The following is a 17,364-nucleotide window of genomic DNA, read 5'->3' as shown; positions in this document are numbered from 1 at the left end:
TGTCTATCTATCTATATAACTATCTGTCTGTCTATCTCGGTCTGTCGACCTAGCTCCCTATCTTTCTGTCTGTCGAGCTTCACGTCTTGAAAACTGTCCAGCATGGGACTGAAATGTTGACACTGTTAAAGGAACACTATAGTCACCTGAAAAACTTTAGCTTAATAAGGCAGTTTTGGTGTATAGAACATGTCCCTGCAGCCTCACTGCTCAATCCTCTGTCATTTAGGAGTTAAATCCCTTTGTTTATGAACCCTAGTACCACCTCCCTGCATGTGACTTGCACAGCCTTCCATAAACACTTCCTGTAAAGAGAGCCCTATTTAGGCTTTCTTTATTGCAAATTCTGTTTAATTAAGATTTTCTTATCCCCTGCTATGTTAATAGCTTGCTAGACCCTACAAGAGCCTCATGTATGTGATTACAGTTCAATTTAGAGATTGAGATACAATTATTTAAGGTAAATTACATCTGTTTGAAAGTGAAACCAGTTGGTTTTTTTCATGCAGGCTCTGTCAATCATAGCCAGGGGAGGTGTGGCTAGGGCTGCATAAACAGAAACAAAATGATTTAACTCCTAAATGACAGTGAATTGAGCAGTGAAATTGCAGTGAAATTATCTATACACTAAAACTGCTTTATTTAGCTAAAGTAATTTAGGTGACTATAGTGTTCCTTTAAGCATTTGAAAAATAAAGATTGAAGATTTGTATTACAAGACCTGGAGTGCACTCTTTCCTGATAACTATATATATGTGTGTGTGTGTGTGTGTGTGTGCAGCACCCTATAATGTATGCATGTTCAGGTGAGTGCAGCCCTCTTGGTTTCAGTTTTATATATATACAGGCATTGCATAGAGATATGTATTTATTTTATTGTGTTTGTGATTATATATACACAAACACTCGGTGTAAATTATTGCTGCAATATATTTACAAGACTATTATATAACTATTCTATTTATGAAGTGTGACACTTGATGTGTAACTATATTATTATGATATATGTCTATAAAGTTATGTTATTTTCTGCATGTTGTGCTTGGTTTAGTAGTATTTAAGTAAATAAGACTGACTGGTATTCTTTATCTTTAACATATTTATTTTATTTATCTTAGTATTGCTTGGTTTCTGTCTTAGTATTGCTTGGTTTCTGTCTTAAGATTACTTGGACATGTGACATTCACCACCAGCCACCATTTGGTATGTAAAAGAGAAAAATAATATTAAAACCAGCTTTTATTCTGTACATTTGAATTAACTAAAATAACTTTCATCGGGAAAAGGCTTGTTTGAAAGATATATATATGCATACACACACACCCTCCACCTCTCCCCACTTCAGTATTTCTCCAGTTCAGATATTATTAATTACTATATATCCACTCACCGGAACAAGCTTATATTTATAATATGCTGCAGTACCAACCACATGCCCCATAAAGCCAGCTGTGCTACTATGAAAACACTCACATTGTAGCCAGCCAGCCCCTGACCGAACCCCATTCAGTAAATCAGCAATAGGAATAATGCAAGTTGTGTATTTGTCTCCAATGAGAATTTAAGTGAATATTATGTACTCTACCAAACGAGTCTGCCCCCACGGCATATTAATACAAAGTATCATTACCCTATAACACACTATGCATAGGATGAAAACATTGTAACCCACTGTGTATTTTCAGAAATCCCAGGAAATGGTCCCTGCCATGTCTATTTTCTGTTTAGATGTATTCCCAAGGGCCACTCTCATCTCTTACAGTTATTATCACATACCTGACAAACACACGGTAAGACGAGTACAACCTTACATTATCCGGACAGTGTGGATAATAATAAAACATGAGAAATAATTAGATTGCAATTGGACATTTATATCGAAACAATATGCTAACTATCTTAAACTGAATATCCACAGGGTAATAATATAATAATAAACAGACCTTAGAGTCCTTAGAACTGAGTAATAATGATAATAATAATAATAATAATAATAATAATAATAATAAATAATAATTATAGACTACTATCCACAGGATATTAAAAACAAACAGGGTACTTATAACTGAGTAATAGTAATAATAATAATAACAGACTACTATCCACAGGATATTAATAACAAACAGGGTACTTATAACTGAGTAATAGTAATAATAATAATTATTATTATAGACTACTATCCACAGGATATTAATAACAAACAGGGTACTTATAACTGAGTAATAGTAATAATAATAATAACAGACTACTATCCACAGGATATTAATAACAAACAGGGTCCCTTTAACTGAGTAGTAGTAATAATAATAATAATTATAGACTACTATCCACAGGATATTAATAACAAACAGGGTACTTATAACTGAGTGATAGTAATAATAATAATAATTATTATAGACTACTATCCACAGGATATTAATAACACACATGGTACTTATAACTGAGTAATAGTAATAATAATAATAATAATAACAGACTACTATCCACAGGATATTAATAACAAACAGGGTACTTATAACTGAGTAATAATAATAATAATAATAATTATAGACTACTATCCACAGGATATTAATAACAAACAGGGTACTTATAACTGAGTAATAATAATAATAATAATAATTATAGACTACTATCCACAGGATATTAATAACAAACAGTGTACTTATAACTGAGTAATAATAATAATAATTATTATTATTATTATTATAGACTACTATTCACAGGATATTAATAACAAACAGGGTACTTATAACTGAGTAATAATAATAATTATTATTATTATTATTATAGACTACTATTCACAGGATATTAATAACAAACAGGGTACTTATAACTGAGTAATAGTAATAATAATAATAATAACAGACTACTATCCACAGGATATTAATAACAAACAGGGTACTTATAACTGAGTGATAGTAATAATAATAATAATTATTATTATTATAGACTACTATCCACAGGATATTAATAACACACATGGTACTTATAACTGAGTAATAATAATAATAATAATAATAACAGACTACTATCCACAGGATATTAATAACAAACAGGGTACTTATAACTGAGTAATAATAATAATAATAATAATTATTATAGACTACTATCCACAGGATATTAATAACAAACAGGGTACTTATAACTGAGTAATAATAATAATAATAATAATTATAGACTACTATCCACAGGATATTAATAACAAACAGGATACTTATAACTGAGTAATAATAATAATAATAATTATTATTATTATAGACTACTATTCACAGGATATTAATAACAAACAGGGTACTTATAACTGAGTAATAGTAATAATAATAATAATAACAGACTACTATCCACAGGATATTAATAACAAACAGGGTACTTATAACTGAGTGATAGTAATAATAATAATAAATTACTATCCACAGGATATTAATCATAAAAAACATAGTAATTATAACTGAGTGATAGTAATAATAATAATAAATTACTATCCATAGGATATTAATCATAAAAAACATAGTAATTATAACTGCGTAATAATAATAATAGATTACTATCCACAGGATATTACTATAATAATAAACAGACTACTTATAACTGAGTAGTAGTAGTAATTATTAATAATAATAATAATAATAATAATAATAATGATGATGATGTAATAATAGACTACTAACTATAGGATAATATAATAATAAAAAGTACTTATAACTGAGTAATAATAATAATGAACAGACTAATATCTACCTGGTAATTGTAACAGAGTAATAATAATAATTATTATTATTACAAGAGGAAGAAAACAACACAGACTAATACCCACCTGGTAATAATAACGGAGTAATAATAAGAATAACAAATTAACTCATATCTACATGGTTATAATAATAAATAACTTAATCTTAAAATCAAAAAGGTAGTAATAACCTGGTAATAATAATATAATAATAAATAACTTCATGTTAATGACCACAGGGTAATAATAACCAAGTAATAATATAATAATAATAACAATAATAAACAGAATATCCACCGGGTAACAAATACAGAATTATAATAAAGAGACAAATATCCTCAGGGTAATATTAATATTATCATTATGATAACGTAACAGGAATACATTGCAATCTTCTATTTCATGATGAATCTGAATATACTGGATAAATGTCAGCTCTGTTTGTAGTTTGGCTGAATTTACGGCCACATTTCTCACCGTATTCCAGCCGGAGGCCGATGTAGATCGATAGAATGTTGTTATATTGTAACTGATAGAATGTTATTACATTATAGACCGATAGAATGTTGTTATATTGTAACTGATAGAATGTTATTACATTATAGACCGATAGAATGTTGTTATATTGTAACTGATAGAATGTTATTACATTATAGACCGATAGAATGTTGTTACACTGTAAACCGATAGAATGTTATTACATTATAGACCGATAGAATGTTGTTACACTGTAAACCGATAGAATGTTATTACATTGTAGACTGATAGAATGTTGTTACATTATAGATCGATAGAATGTTGTTACACTGTAAACCGATAGAATGTTATTACATTGTAGACTGATAGACTGTTGTTACATTATAGATCGATAGAATGTTGTTACACTGTAAACCGATAGAATGTTGTTACATTGTAGACAGATAGAATGTTGTTACACTGTAAACCGATAGAATGTTGTTACATTGTAGACGGATAGAATGTTGTTACATTGTAGACGGATAGAATGTTGTTACACTGTAAACCGATAGAATGTTACATTGTTATTACTCTACATGTGTTCATTCTAATAGTTTATCAATGTGTGTCGGGAATCACTATCTGGATTTGCTTTGCATCGTTAGTACTCCCATGCAGGCAGCTCTTGGCTGTACATAATCAGAGATTAGACATGTAGGTAGATAGGTAGTATCTACTTACCTGTCTAATCTCTCTGATTATGTATCCATTGCCTGACTGATTGCTTTTATCATTGATGCCCATATGGTTTGTCACCCAGATCCAGTCACCTGTCACTATTCCCACTGTCACTGTCTGATGGTGACACTGTATGCAGAGCAGATTAGAGATACATATATCGATCAGAGGTCAGGATTCGCGATGCAGTTATTAACTACTGATGATAATGTTACAAATTCAGGATAGTTAGGGCTTTGTGGAGTGGAGAGTCACTGTTTGCGACCTGTTAGTAAATGGCTACTCACCCAGGCTGGATCTTCTCCCCGGTAGGGGTGGTCTGCCTTGCAGGCTGTGCAGCATTGTGCTTTCGAAGTGCCCGGCAGCCCAAGAAGGGGGCATCTCGGGGCTCACATAAGAGTAAGGGTTGGGGTAGGACCCATTTACAGATCGGACAAACTGTTCCCGGGCCCCTCCGCCTAGCATCAGGGACCCTTGATAGGCGCCTTCCCTCCCAGTGCTGTTCCCCCCAGGGGAATTGTGAGAATAGGGGAACACTGGGGGTGTGTGGGGACTGCTGGCATTGAAAGCGTGGCTCTCGTTGGCAGTCTGTGCCCACCCAGGGTGATTGCCCAAGTGGTGCCCCTGGTGCCCACCGTCACAGCTCTGGAGGTAGGGCAGAGACTGCAGCATGGCTGGTACCCGGCTGCTGGGGACATAGACCGGGGGGCTGGCAGTGGGGTGCAGGAAATTGCCAGAGTCGTGGGGGTAGGCCGCCTGGCCATGGCTGGGGGTCAGGGCCAAACTCTGGTACATCTTCTGGTCTAGGGATCCGCTTAATCCCTTCTGTCCAGGTACACGATAGATCTTATGTTCTAGAGGTGCAGGTTAGATCCAAGAAATGCAGGTTAGGTTCCGGTGCCTAAAGGAAAAGTCAAAGTGCTTGTGTCCAGGTGTCCCAGAGGAGCGGGTCCAGGTATAAGAGGATCAGGTCCAGGTACCAGAGGAGCAGGCCCAGAAAGGAGCAAGTCCAGGTATCAGGTCTAGAAAGGAGCAGGTCCGGGTATCAGGACCAGAAAGGAGCAGATCCAGTTATAAGAGGATGAGGCCCAAGGAGAAGCCGATCCAGGTATCAATGGAGTAGGCACAGGGAAAAGCAGGTCAAGGTGTCAGATGATCAGGTCCAGGTGTCAATGTGGAGCAGGTCTAGGTAGTAGCATGTCCAGGTATAGGAGGATCAATTCCAGGTATCAGAGGAACAGGTCCGGGTATCAGTGGATCAGGTCCAGGTGTTAGTGGACAGATCCAGATGTCCCATGCGTATTGGGCTGGAGTCTGTGTTGACACGGGGGATGTTCCGTCTAGGTCTGATCTTGTCGAGGACCCTAAGTGTGGAATAAGAAGGGTTAATGATGAATCCGAGCTAGGGGCAAGAGGGGATGAACGGGGGAGGCTCTAATATGGGACAGAAGCAGGGGTCCCTGGGGACTCAGAAAAACGCTGCATATTGCCGGCTGAGTTCTATTGAGTGGAGTGTTACTTATATGGGGACAGAGCTGGGCAGGGGGGGGGGGGGGGGCGTCCTGCCTGGACAGAGCTGAGTAACGTGGGATCCTGAGCGGACAGAGCTGCGTGACTGGGGATAACCCTGAGTGGACAGAGCTGAGTATAAGGGGGGTGGGGCATACTGAGTGGACAGAGCTGAGTATAAGGGCGGGGGATCCTGAGTGGACCGAGCTGAGTGTAAGGGGGGCGATCCTGAGTGGACAAAGCTGGGTAACAGGGGGGAGGGGGGGGGTCCTCCTGGGCAACAGGGGGGATCCTGAGTGGACAAAGCTGGGTATAAGGGGGGGATCCTGAGTGGACAAAACTGGGTAACAGGGGGGTCCTGCGTGGACATAGCTTGGCATCAGCAGGGGATCCTGCGTGGACAGAGTTGGGTAACAGGGGGGATCCTGCGTGGACAAAGCTGGGTAACGGGGGTCCTGCGTGGATATAGCTGGGTAACAGGGGGATCCTGAGTGAACAAAGCTGGATATAAGGGGGGATCCTGAGTGGACAGAGTTGGGTATCAGCGGGGGATCCTGCGTGGACAGAGTTGGGTAACAGGGGGGATCCTGCGAGGTTAGAGCTGGGTGAAAGGCAAACATTGGAGTAGAGATAAGACCCGGACTCTATAAATCAGAGCTGGCCAGGCACATCTCACCGGCGTTATCTGCAGATAAGGGGCACTCACTGGAGGGTGAGAGGAGGCGGAGTGCACCCAGGGCAGCTGCTCTCTCTACTAATCCCTGCCTGGAAGTGACTGCAGAGTCTGGATTAGGGCAGGAGTAAGGGTTGCATCACGTGATCTCACTTCTCACCCGGGACAGTAAGAGGTAAACACCGGCAATGCTCGAAGGGTGGGGAGGGGTGAGTCAATGTATGAATTGGGAACAAGACTCCCCAAGTTATCATACATTGTTCCCAAACCAGAATTCTGGGTGTATTAGGTCTTAGGCTCTGTTATGTGAGCTCATTGTACAGATTGTAAGACTGCACTGATGTTTGTAACGTTACTATGTTTATCACTGTTTGTTATTTATATTTATATATATAGTATCATTTAATACAGTATATCATTCCTGTTTTTATATAGTGTATCATTTAATACATTATATCATTCCTGTTTTTATATATTGTATCATTTAATACAGTATATCATTCCTGTTTTTTTATATATTGTATCATTTAATACATTATATCATTCCTGGTTTTATATATTGTATCATTTAATACAGTATATCATTTCTGTTTTTATATATTGTATCATTTAATACAGTATATCATTTCTGTTTTTATATATTGTATCATTTAATACAGTGTATCATTCCTGTTATATATATATATATATATATATATATATATATATATATATATTGTATCAATCCTGTCTGAATACATTGTATAATTTTATATATTGTATCAGTCATGTCCTTATACACTGTAACATCTTATACATTGTATCATTCCTGTCCTTATACACTGTAACATTTTATATAGTGTATAATTACTGTCCTTATACACTGTAACATTTTATATAGTGTATAATTCCTGTCCTTATACACTGTAACATGTTATACATTGTATCATTCCTGTCCTTATACACTGTAACGTTTTATATAGTGTATAATTCCTGTCCTTATACACTGTAACATGTTATACATTGTATCATTCCTGTCCTTATACACTGTAACATTTTATATAGTGTATAATTCCTGTCCTTATACACTGTAACGTTTTATACATTGTATTATTCATGTCCTTATACACTGTAACATTTTATACATTGTATCATTCCTGTCCTTATACACTGTAACATTGTATATAGTGTATAATTCCTGTCCTTATACACTGTAACGTTTTATACATTGTATCATTCATGTCCTTATACACTGTAACGTTTTATATAGTGTATAATTCCTGTCCTTATACACTGTAACGTTTTATACATTGTATCATTCATGTCCTTATACACTGTAACGTTTTATACATTGTATCATTCCTGTCCTTATACACTGTAAAGTTTTATATATTGTATAATTTCTGTCCTTATACAACGTAACATTTTATATAGTGTTATCATTCCTGTCCTTATACACCAGGCTTCCCCAAACTCCGGCCCTCCAGATGTTGCTGAACTACAAGTCCCATGATAACCCTGTTATACACTGTAACATTTTATATATTGTATGCCTTTATATAGTGTATCATCCCTGCCTCTTTAGTGAAACTGTGCTTGATGCATTCATTTTAATGCGAATAGATTTCGCTTTTCTGATACATGAATACATTTAATAAACAGTACATTTATTTTCACACTAACTATTCTGTGTCTCACATATTATCATTGCACAGTTTATGTTATGTACACTAAAATAACTGTTATTTGAAACACACTGTAATTATTGTATATTTGATACATACACTATGATTGTGATTTAATACATACACTATAATTATTGTATTTTAGATACATACACTATGATTGTGATTTAATACATACACTATAATTATTGTATTTTTGATACATACACTATGATTGTGATTTAATACATACACTGTAATTATTGTATATTTGATACATACACTATGATTGTGATTTAATACATACACTATAATTATTGTATTTTTGATACATACACTATGATTGTGATTTAATACATACACTATAATTATTTTATATTTGATACATACACTATGATTGTGATTTAATACATACACTATAATTATTGTATATTTGATACATACACTATAATTATTGTATATTTGATACAAGCACTGTAATGATTATTGTACGTTTGATACATTGACCATTATTACGATTAATCTGCTTAATTCATACTTTGTAACATTGTTGTGTTTAGTATGACAAATAGATGCATTGTCAATTGTTCATTTAAGCTGTTATTTACATTACATCTAAATTGCACTATTAGTCAGTCTGATTAATAAATACAGTGTGGCATTATTACACTTCTTATTATCATCACACTGTAACTGTGCTAACATGGGGTACACACAATACTGGGGGGCACTATTACAGGCAGGTGCTACATTACTAGGATATACCTTACAGAACCTCAAAAAGCACGTTATAAAGCAATTACCAGCGAGATTACAAATGGAAAACTGAACAGAATTTATCATCCAGCGAAATCCTGATTGTGTTCACTAAACTCCGAATTATATGGGAGGGATTGAGATTTGTAAAATCAGACATTTTTTTCCATTTAGGTGAATTTAAAGTGAATTTCATATTTAATCCCAGAGAATCAGAGCGCACAGAGAATGTTTTCAGTTCACCTTGAATTCTCCCTCTACTGAATACCTGCTGTCGGTGTTTAGTGAAGTTACCCGAAATGTAAGTTACAAACTCTCCAACTGCTGCTCTGTAGACACAGTTGGTCTATTCTACTCTGATTACAGCAATTCGTCTTATCAGTTCGCTGTTTAGTGAATAGACCCGTTTATTGTAGCATCGTGTAGCGCTTTGAAATTCTCATACTGGTAGCGCGGTGTAGGTTCTGTATTCACTAAACTGCGAGATGAAGTTGGATTAATAAACCAGCTGTTCTGCCATTCAAGTGAGTGATGTAAGTGATCCTGAACTCGCTGTGTAGTGAATCGTAATGGAGTGAGGCCTTTTACAAATAACCATATTACAGCTACAGTCAGTGAGGTCATCTTATATTGTAACCACTGGGTCTCACCGGCTTTATCGCAGACATATTCCTATTCACTAACCCAGATCTCGGCATTAAACCATTTCTTCAGGCTAGCGTGATATCACCTCATAACATCACACAGAGAGAACATGTAACATTGTATCCTGTGACAGCTGACAGGGGATACAGTCAGGAAACATTCATCCAGCGACTATTACACCCAGCGCTTATTACATCCAGTGATTATTACACCCAGCGGTTATTACATCCAGTGATATCCAGCGGTTATTACATCCAGTGAGATCCAGTGATTATTACATCCAGTGATTATTATATCCAGCGGTTATTACATACAGTGATTATTACACCCAGCGCGTATTACATCCAGTGATATCCAGCGGTTATTACATCCAGTGATTATTATATCCAGTGATTATTACACCCAGTGATATCCAGCGGTTGTTACATCCAGTGATTATTACACCCAGTGATATCCAGCGCTTATTACATCTAGTGATTATTACACCCAGCGCTTATTACATCCAATGATATCCAGCGGTTATTACATACAGTGATTATTACACCCAGCGCTTATTACATCCAGTGATATCCAGCGGTTATTACATCCAGTGATTATTATATCCAGTGATTATTACACCCAGTGATATCCAGCGGTTGTTACATCCAGTGATTATTACACCCAGTGATATCCAGTGATAACCAGCGCTTATTGCATCTAGTGATTATTACACCCAGCGCTTACTACATCCAATGATATCCAGCGGTTATTACATCCAGTGATATCCAGCGCTTATTACATCCACCGGTTAATAGAGCCAGTGATGATGTCCAGCGGTTATTACATCCAGTGATGATATCCAGCGGTTATTACATCCATTGATTATTACATGCAGTGATGACACGCGGTGATTAGATCAGGTGGTTATGAGATCCTGTGATTACATGCTATGATTAGACCCTGTCATAACATCTAATGATTATTACATCCAGTGATAACATTTACATCCAGTGATAACATTCAGTGGTTAGATTCAGTGATTACATCCAACGATTATTAGATCCAGTGATAGCATCAAGAGTTTAGATTCGGTGATTACATCCAATTATTATTATATCCAGTGATTACATTCAGAGATTCGATGCAGTGATTATTAGATCCGTTATTATATTCAGAGATTGGATCCAGTGATTATTAGATCCGTTATTATATTCAGAGATTGGATCCAGTGATTATTAGATCCGTTATTATATTCAGAGATTAGATCCAGTGATTATTAGATCCGTTATTATATTCAGAGATTAGATCCAGTGATTATTATATCTGTTATTATATGCAGAGATTAGATCCAGTGATTACAAGTTCTTTTTAGATCCAGTGATTACATTCAGTAATATTATAATACTTATAATAATAATAATAATAATAATAATAATAATAATAGTTATATAGTAACTATTATTAAATATTATTATTATTATTTTGTTGTTCTCTGCTATCTACTATTTTCGCAAAGTTCACAGAATGTCACCAAACGAGCTAATAATAAATCAGTATTAACAATATAAATAATAAATACTAATAAACCAGCATTAATAATACATATAATACAATTAACAAATCTTTATTTTGAAGTATTGGCAATAAATACTAGTAAACCATAATATTGCAGTATTATCAATAACTACTAATAAATACTAAACCATAATATTGCAGTATTATCAATAACTACTAATAAATACTAGTAAACCATAATATTGCAGTATTATCAATAACTAATAATAAATACTAAACCATAATATTGCAGTATTAACAATAACTACTAATAAATACTACTGGACCATAATATTGCAGTATTATCAATAGCTACTAATAAATACTAAACCATAATATTGCAGTATTATCAATAGCTACTACTAAATACTACTCAACCATAATATTGCAGTATTATCAATAGCTACTAATAAATACTAAACCATAATATTGCAGTATTATCAATAACTAATAAATACTACTAAACCATAATATTGCAGTATTATCAATAGCTACTAATAAATACTAAACCATAATATTGCAGTATTATCAATAACTACTAATAAATACTAGTAAACCATAATATTGCAGTATTATCAATAACTAATAAATACTAAACCATAATATTGCAGTATTAACAATAACTACTAATAAATACTAAACCATAATATTGCAGTATTATCAATAACTAATAAATACTAAACCATAATATTGCAGTGTTATCAATAACTACTAATAAATACTAATCAACCAGCATCCGGCAGTATTCTTAGGGTAATAAATTCACATTTAATAAATACTGGATAGAAGCAGTTTGCATTTTACTTAAACATTAGTATTTATATAAAACACATTTAACATGAAACAAAGCAGGATTCGTTTCGCTATAAATACATGAGATAAAAACCGCTAATACACAGCACTAAGAAAGCAGAGCTCAATGAATGAAACGTGCTTTGTACTGCTAAATGTATCATTAACCTATCAATAACAAGAAATCAAATATAAAATGGGCAGACATAGTTTGACGTTATTACATTGTATAGAAACCAAACACTGTTTGTCTGCACCGACCGGACCCCGGAATGAACAATGGTATGATTGTAACACTGTCTGTGGCAATACATATATTAAACCACATCAAAATATGGTTTCAGCCCGAGACCCAGGTAACATCCTATGGAACAGTGATGGCTAACCTATAATTGATCACATCTCCTGGCTAACTGCAAGTCATTGTATTAATAGCAAGACATGAAAAGTGCTGCCCTGCACTGTGTAAATTGACTGATCTTTGTATTATATAAAAAAATGTGGGAAGAAAAACATGGTGGATCTGGAAATTTTAAATCAAATCGTTCATATGGAATCCTGACCTTAATCTGCCCTCCGTGCATTGAATGCAGCAGCCTAACCTTAATCTACCCCCTGTGCATTGAATGCAGCATCCTAACCTTAATCTGCCCTCCGTGCATTGAATGCAGCACCCTGACCTTAATCTGCCCTCCGTGCATTGAATGCAGCATCCTAACCTTAATCTACCTCCTGTGCATTGAATGCAGCATCCTAACCTTAATCTGCCTCCGTGCATTGAATGCAGCATCCTGACCTTAATCTGCCCTCTGTGCATTGAATGCAGCATCCTGATCTTGATCTTAATGCAATAGCCTAACCCTGTTTGAAAGAGGTGAGTTTCATAGTATAGGAAACCATGTTTGTTTGTGTAATATATAGCAGTCAATTTCCCCTGAAGATAGATGAATTTGGGAGTATTAGGGGTACACATATATTTTATGTAGACATATGTCAGTCAATCCCCAGGATCTAAATCTTTTTTGCCCTTATGAGACAACCCTTTTAGTGTATATGTGTGCAATATATTTACAGTACGTCTGATATACCACCTAGTCCTATACTATCCATTTATACAACTACATTCTAAACAATTTGTATTTCAAATTTGTTTTCAAAAAACACTTTAAAATACATCTGGAAAATTTTCAAAGATACATAACATGAAGGTGTCTGCTTTCATTTATTTTATAGAAACATATCGGGATCTTTCTGGATTTCTCAGTATTTCCAACATAAATGTAAGTGCATAATATCACAATGTGGAGTCTTTACCTTGATGGGAACTTGTGGCGAAACCGACCTCGCCATGTATCCTTGGAGGGGGCTGATTGCCCGCCTCTTGCCTTTGGACTATGGACCAGACTTTATGGGAATGTGATACCCCAGATAGCCATACCATGGAGCCTATTCATATAATGAAAGACTATGGGAAAGACTTTAGCTCCATGGCAATTGTACTGTGTGAGTAGGATCTGCGCGCTATTCGGTAGTTTTGTGCGCTCAGATCCCAGCTATCTGGGGATATGTGAAATGTCTGTGTGTTATGTGTAAATGTGACTATGTATTTTAAAGTGTTTTATGTTGTTTTGCAACCATGTGGTTAATGGAGTCTGCCTTTAGTCCTGGGTAATTGGATTACTTCTCCAATTAACTCCAGGGCAGAAGGGAGGAAACCAGGGTGCATTGTGGGGATGTTTTTCTGCCAGCCAGAAAGGAACAAAAGATACTTTTAGTAACTTTTGAACCCCTGGTCGGATTCATGCCATTTTTTAATATGTTGTTCCCCTGAATGGATTGATTGTGGATATGTATTTTTATGTGAATGTGATGTATGGTTTTAAAGTTATGAAAGTTGTGTAAAAGTATATTTTACACTGTATGCATAATGGGATTATGTGTCACACTAAGGGGAGGGGATGTGTGGGAGGTAACATCTATGTCATTGGTTCTTTTATGCCTCCCCCTGGGTGTGACCTGTATGTGTGAGTTGGAAATAAAAGCCAGGCTGGATGAGCCAGTCCAGAGTTCCTGTTTTACCCTCAAAGTGATGTGTCGTCTCATTATTGGGGGAAGGATTTATTGCATGCTGTTCCAGTTGACTGCTAGGAGTACTAGCCTATTCGTATGGTTCCTATTCAATGGTCTACAGCATTCATATGCTTGGGAGAATTTAAAGGTTTCTCGGATTCGGTGATTGTGGTGTCTGCCAGAGTGCTTGGAGTCCTCAGGAAGCACTAGGAGCATCCATTAACGGAGGTACTCAGTCGGGGTGCCAGGTGATCCGTTACATTGGTGGCAGCGGTGGGATGGCGTCCTAGTACGAGGTAAAGCAGCTCAGAGACACTGTTTGGATTAACAAATTGAGGGCAACGCTAGCACTCGTGCAGCGCCCCTGGGAGCAGACTAGTATGGAAGGTTCTGGCTCTGGAGATGATTGGCTGGCCGAGGTGAGGCAGCGAGTGGCCGAGTATGGGGATGATATACCCATGGAGACACGCCGGGTGATCTGGAACCAGGTCATGGCCGAGCGAAACACAAGGCTGGACCGAGAATTCCGGTTGGCGAAAGAGAGGAAGTATGCTCAGCAGCAGGAGCGTTACAGCAGCCGAGTAGAGGCTGCATCCGAGGAGGTTAGCCGTCTTTCCCTGAGGCGGCGGGAGGAACCCGAAGTGGGGGTCCTCATAGACTGGTCCTGTGAGGAACCACAACAGGCAGGTAGAGATGGGACCAAGGTCTCTCCACCGGGATGCTGGGCAGCCGGCCCAGATCCCCAGCAGCAGCCAGAGTTGCCAGGTGGGGAAGCAGGTGGCCCTTACTCACAAATGTTGAGGGGCCTCACGGATTGGTCCTGGGAAGACCCACAGATGGCAGGTGGAGATGGGACTGCGGTCTCTCTACCGGCCCTACAGGGATGCTGGGCAGTCGGCCCAGATCCCCAGCGGCAGTGTGCGTTACAGGGAGCTGAAGTTGCCGTTCTTGCTCCCCAGCGGCAGTCTACGGTGCAGGGAGCGGAGCCTGTTATCCCCTCTCCCCAGCGGCTGAAGGTGTGTAAGGGAGAGGAGTTTGTTATTCCCTCTCCCCAGCGGCAGCGCAGCTCACCAAGGGGAGACAGTAAGCCCCTCAGCAGCGCAGATGGGACCGTGGTCTCTGCGCCCTGCCTACAGGGAGTACAGAGGGTCAGCCCTGCTCCCCAGCGGCTGAAAGTGTGTAAGGGAGAGGAGTTTGTTACCCCCTCTCCCCAGAGGCAGCTTAGCACACCAAGGGGAGACAGTAAGCCCCACACCAGCGCAGATGGGACCGTGGTCTCTGCGCCCAAGTTACAGGGAGCTGAAGGGGCTGTCCTCCCTCCCCAGCGGCAGTGTGATTTGTTGGGAATTGGGAGCCCAGTCTCCATTCCCCAGCGGCAGAGTATCCAGCAGGGAATGGAGAGCCCAGCCCCCTTTTCCCCACAGCAGGACTCTGTGCTGGGAGGAGAGACAGTCGGTCTCCCTCCGCAGAGACGGGAAGTATGTATGGGAGAGGAGCTTGTTACCACCTCTCCCCAGCGGCGGATCATTAATGTACAGGGAATAGAGAGTACAGTCTCCATTCCCCAGCGGCAGAGTGTTCTAATGGGAGAGGAGCTGGTTACCACCTCTCCCCAGCGGCAGCTTAATGTACCAGGGGGAGACTGTAAGCCCCACACCTGTGCAGATGGGACAGTGGTCTCTGCACTTCCAGCACAGGGGGTAGGGACGGTCGGTCCTGCCCCCCCCACGACAGGGCTGTTTAGGCAAAGGGGAGACAGTCGGTCTCCAGCAGCAGAGTTGTGTAACTCAAGGGGAGACAGTCGGTCTCCAGCAGCAGAGCGGTGTAACTCAAGGGGAGACAGTCGGTCTCCAGCAGCAGAGCGGTGTATTTAAAGGGGAGACAGTCTGTCTCCAGCAGCAGAGCTGTGTAACTAAAGGGGAGACAGTCGGTCTCCAGCAGCAGAGCTGTGTAACTCAAGGGGAGACAGTCGGTCTCCAGCAGCAGAGCGGTGTATTTAAAGGGGAGACAGTCGGTCTCCAGCAACCAGGCTCCAACCAGACTACTCCCGTGGTAGTGCTGGCAACAGGACAGAGTACCGCTGGTCTCTGCCCCCTCAGCAACCTACCAAGGCAGCCTACCAGTCCCCCACACAGCCGTGGTGAGGCACCTGAACCTGGACAAGATTCTCCCTCACCCAGGTGTAGTAACTGTTTATTGTGGGTGGGCTGCTCTGCTGTTTCTGTCTTGTGGGTGGGCTGCTGGACTAACAAGGGCACTGACCGGCAGGAGGTCAAGTACCCTGTTAGTCTGGGGGGTAAAGGGGAGAAGTGTGGCGAAACCGACCTCGCCATGTGTCCTTGGAGGGGGCTGATTGCCCGCCTCTTGCCTTTGGACTATGGACCAGACTTTATGGGAATGTGATACCCCAGATAGCCATACCATGGAGCCTATTCATATAATGAAAGACTATGGGAAAGACTTTAGCTCCATGGCAATTGTACTGTGTGAGTAGGATCTGCGCGCTATTCGGTAGTTTTGTGCGTGCAGATCCCAGCTATCTGGGGATAGGTGAAATGTCTGTGTGTTATGTGTAAATGTGACTTTATGTATTTTAAAGTGTTTTATGTTGTTTTGCAACCATGTGGTTAATGGAGTCTGCCTTTAGTCCTGGGTAATTTGATTACTTCTCCAATTAACTCCAGGGCAGAAGGGAGGAAACCAGGGTGCATTGTGGGGATGTTTTTCTGCCAGCCAGAAAGGAACAAAAGATACTTTTAGTAACTTTTGAACCCCTGGTCAGATTCATGCCATTTTTTAATATGTTGTTCCCCTGAATGGAT

At 38.6% G+C, this 17,364-nt stretch overlaps 1 protein-coding gene across 2 annotated transcripts in view; it reads right to left on the bottom strand.

Moving 5' to 3' along the window:
* The window catches only part of GATA5 (GATA binding protein 5), a 45,656-nt gene extending 38,464 nt beyond the window's left edge, over positions 1-7,192 (bottom strand). The window contains exons 1-2 of one of the 2 annotated variants that reach the window (XM_063459592.1): positions 7,107-7,192; positions 5,209-6,285 (exon numbers count right to left, since the gene is read on the bottom strand). In XM_063459592.1, coding sequence (XP_063315662.1) covers positions 5,209-5,716 — 508 coding nt within the window. In that variant the 5' untranslated portion in view covers positions 5,717-6,285; positions 7,107-7,192. The remainder of the gene's footprint in view (positions 1-5,208; positions 6,286-7,106) is intronic. The other variant, XM_063459593.1, reaches the window with a different exon arrangement.
* Between the last annotated feature and the right edge of the window lie 10,172 nt (positions 7,193-17,364).

The sequence above is a fragment of the Pelobates fuscus genome, chromosome 6 (assembly GCF_036172605.1).
Source record: "Pelobates fuscus isolate aPelFus1 chromosome 6, aPelFus1.pri, whole genome shotgun sequence".
NCBI classification, from domain to species: domain Eukaryota; kingdom Metazoa; phylum Chordata; class Amphibia; order Anura; family Pelobatidae; genus Pelobates; species Pelobates fuscus.
This window is presented reverse-complemented; position numbering and strand designations above follow the sequence as displayed.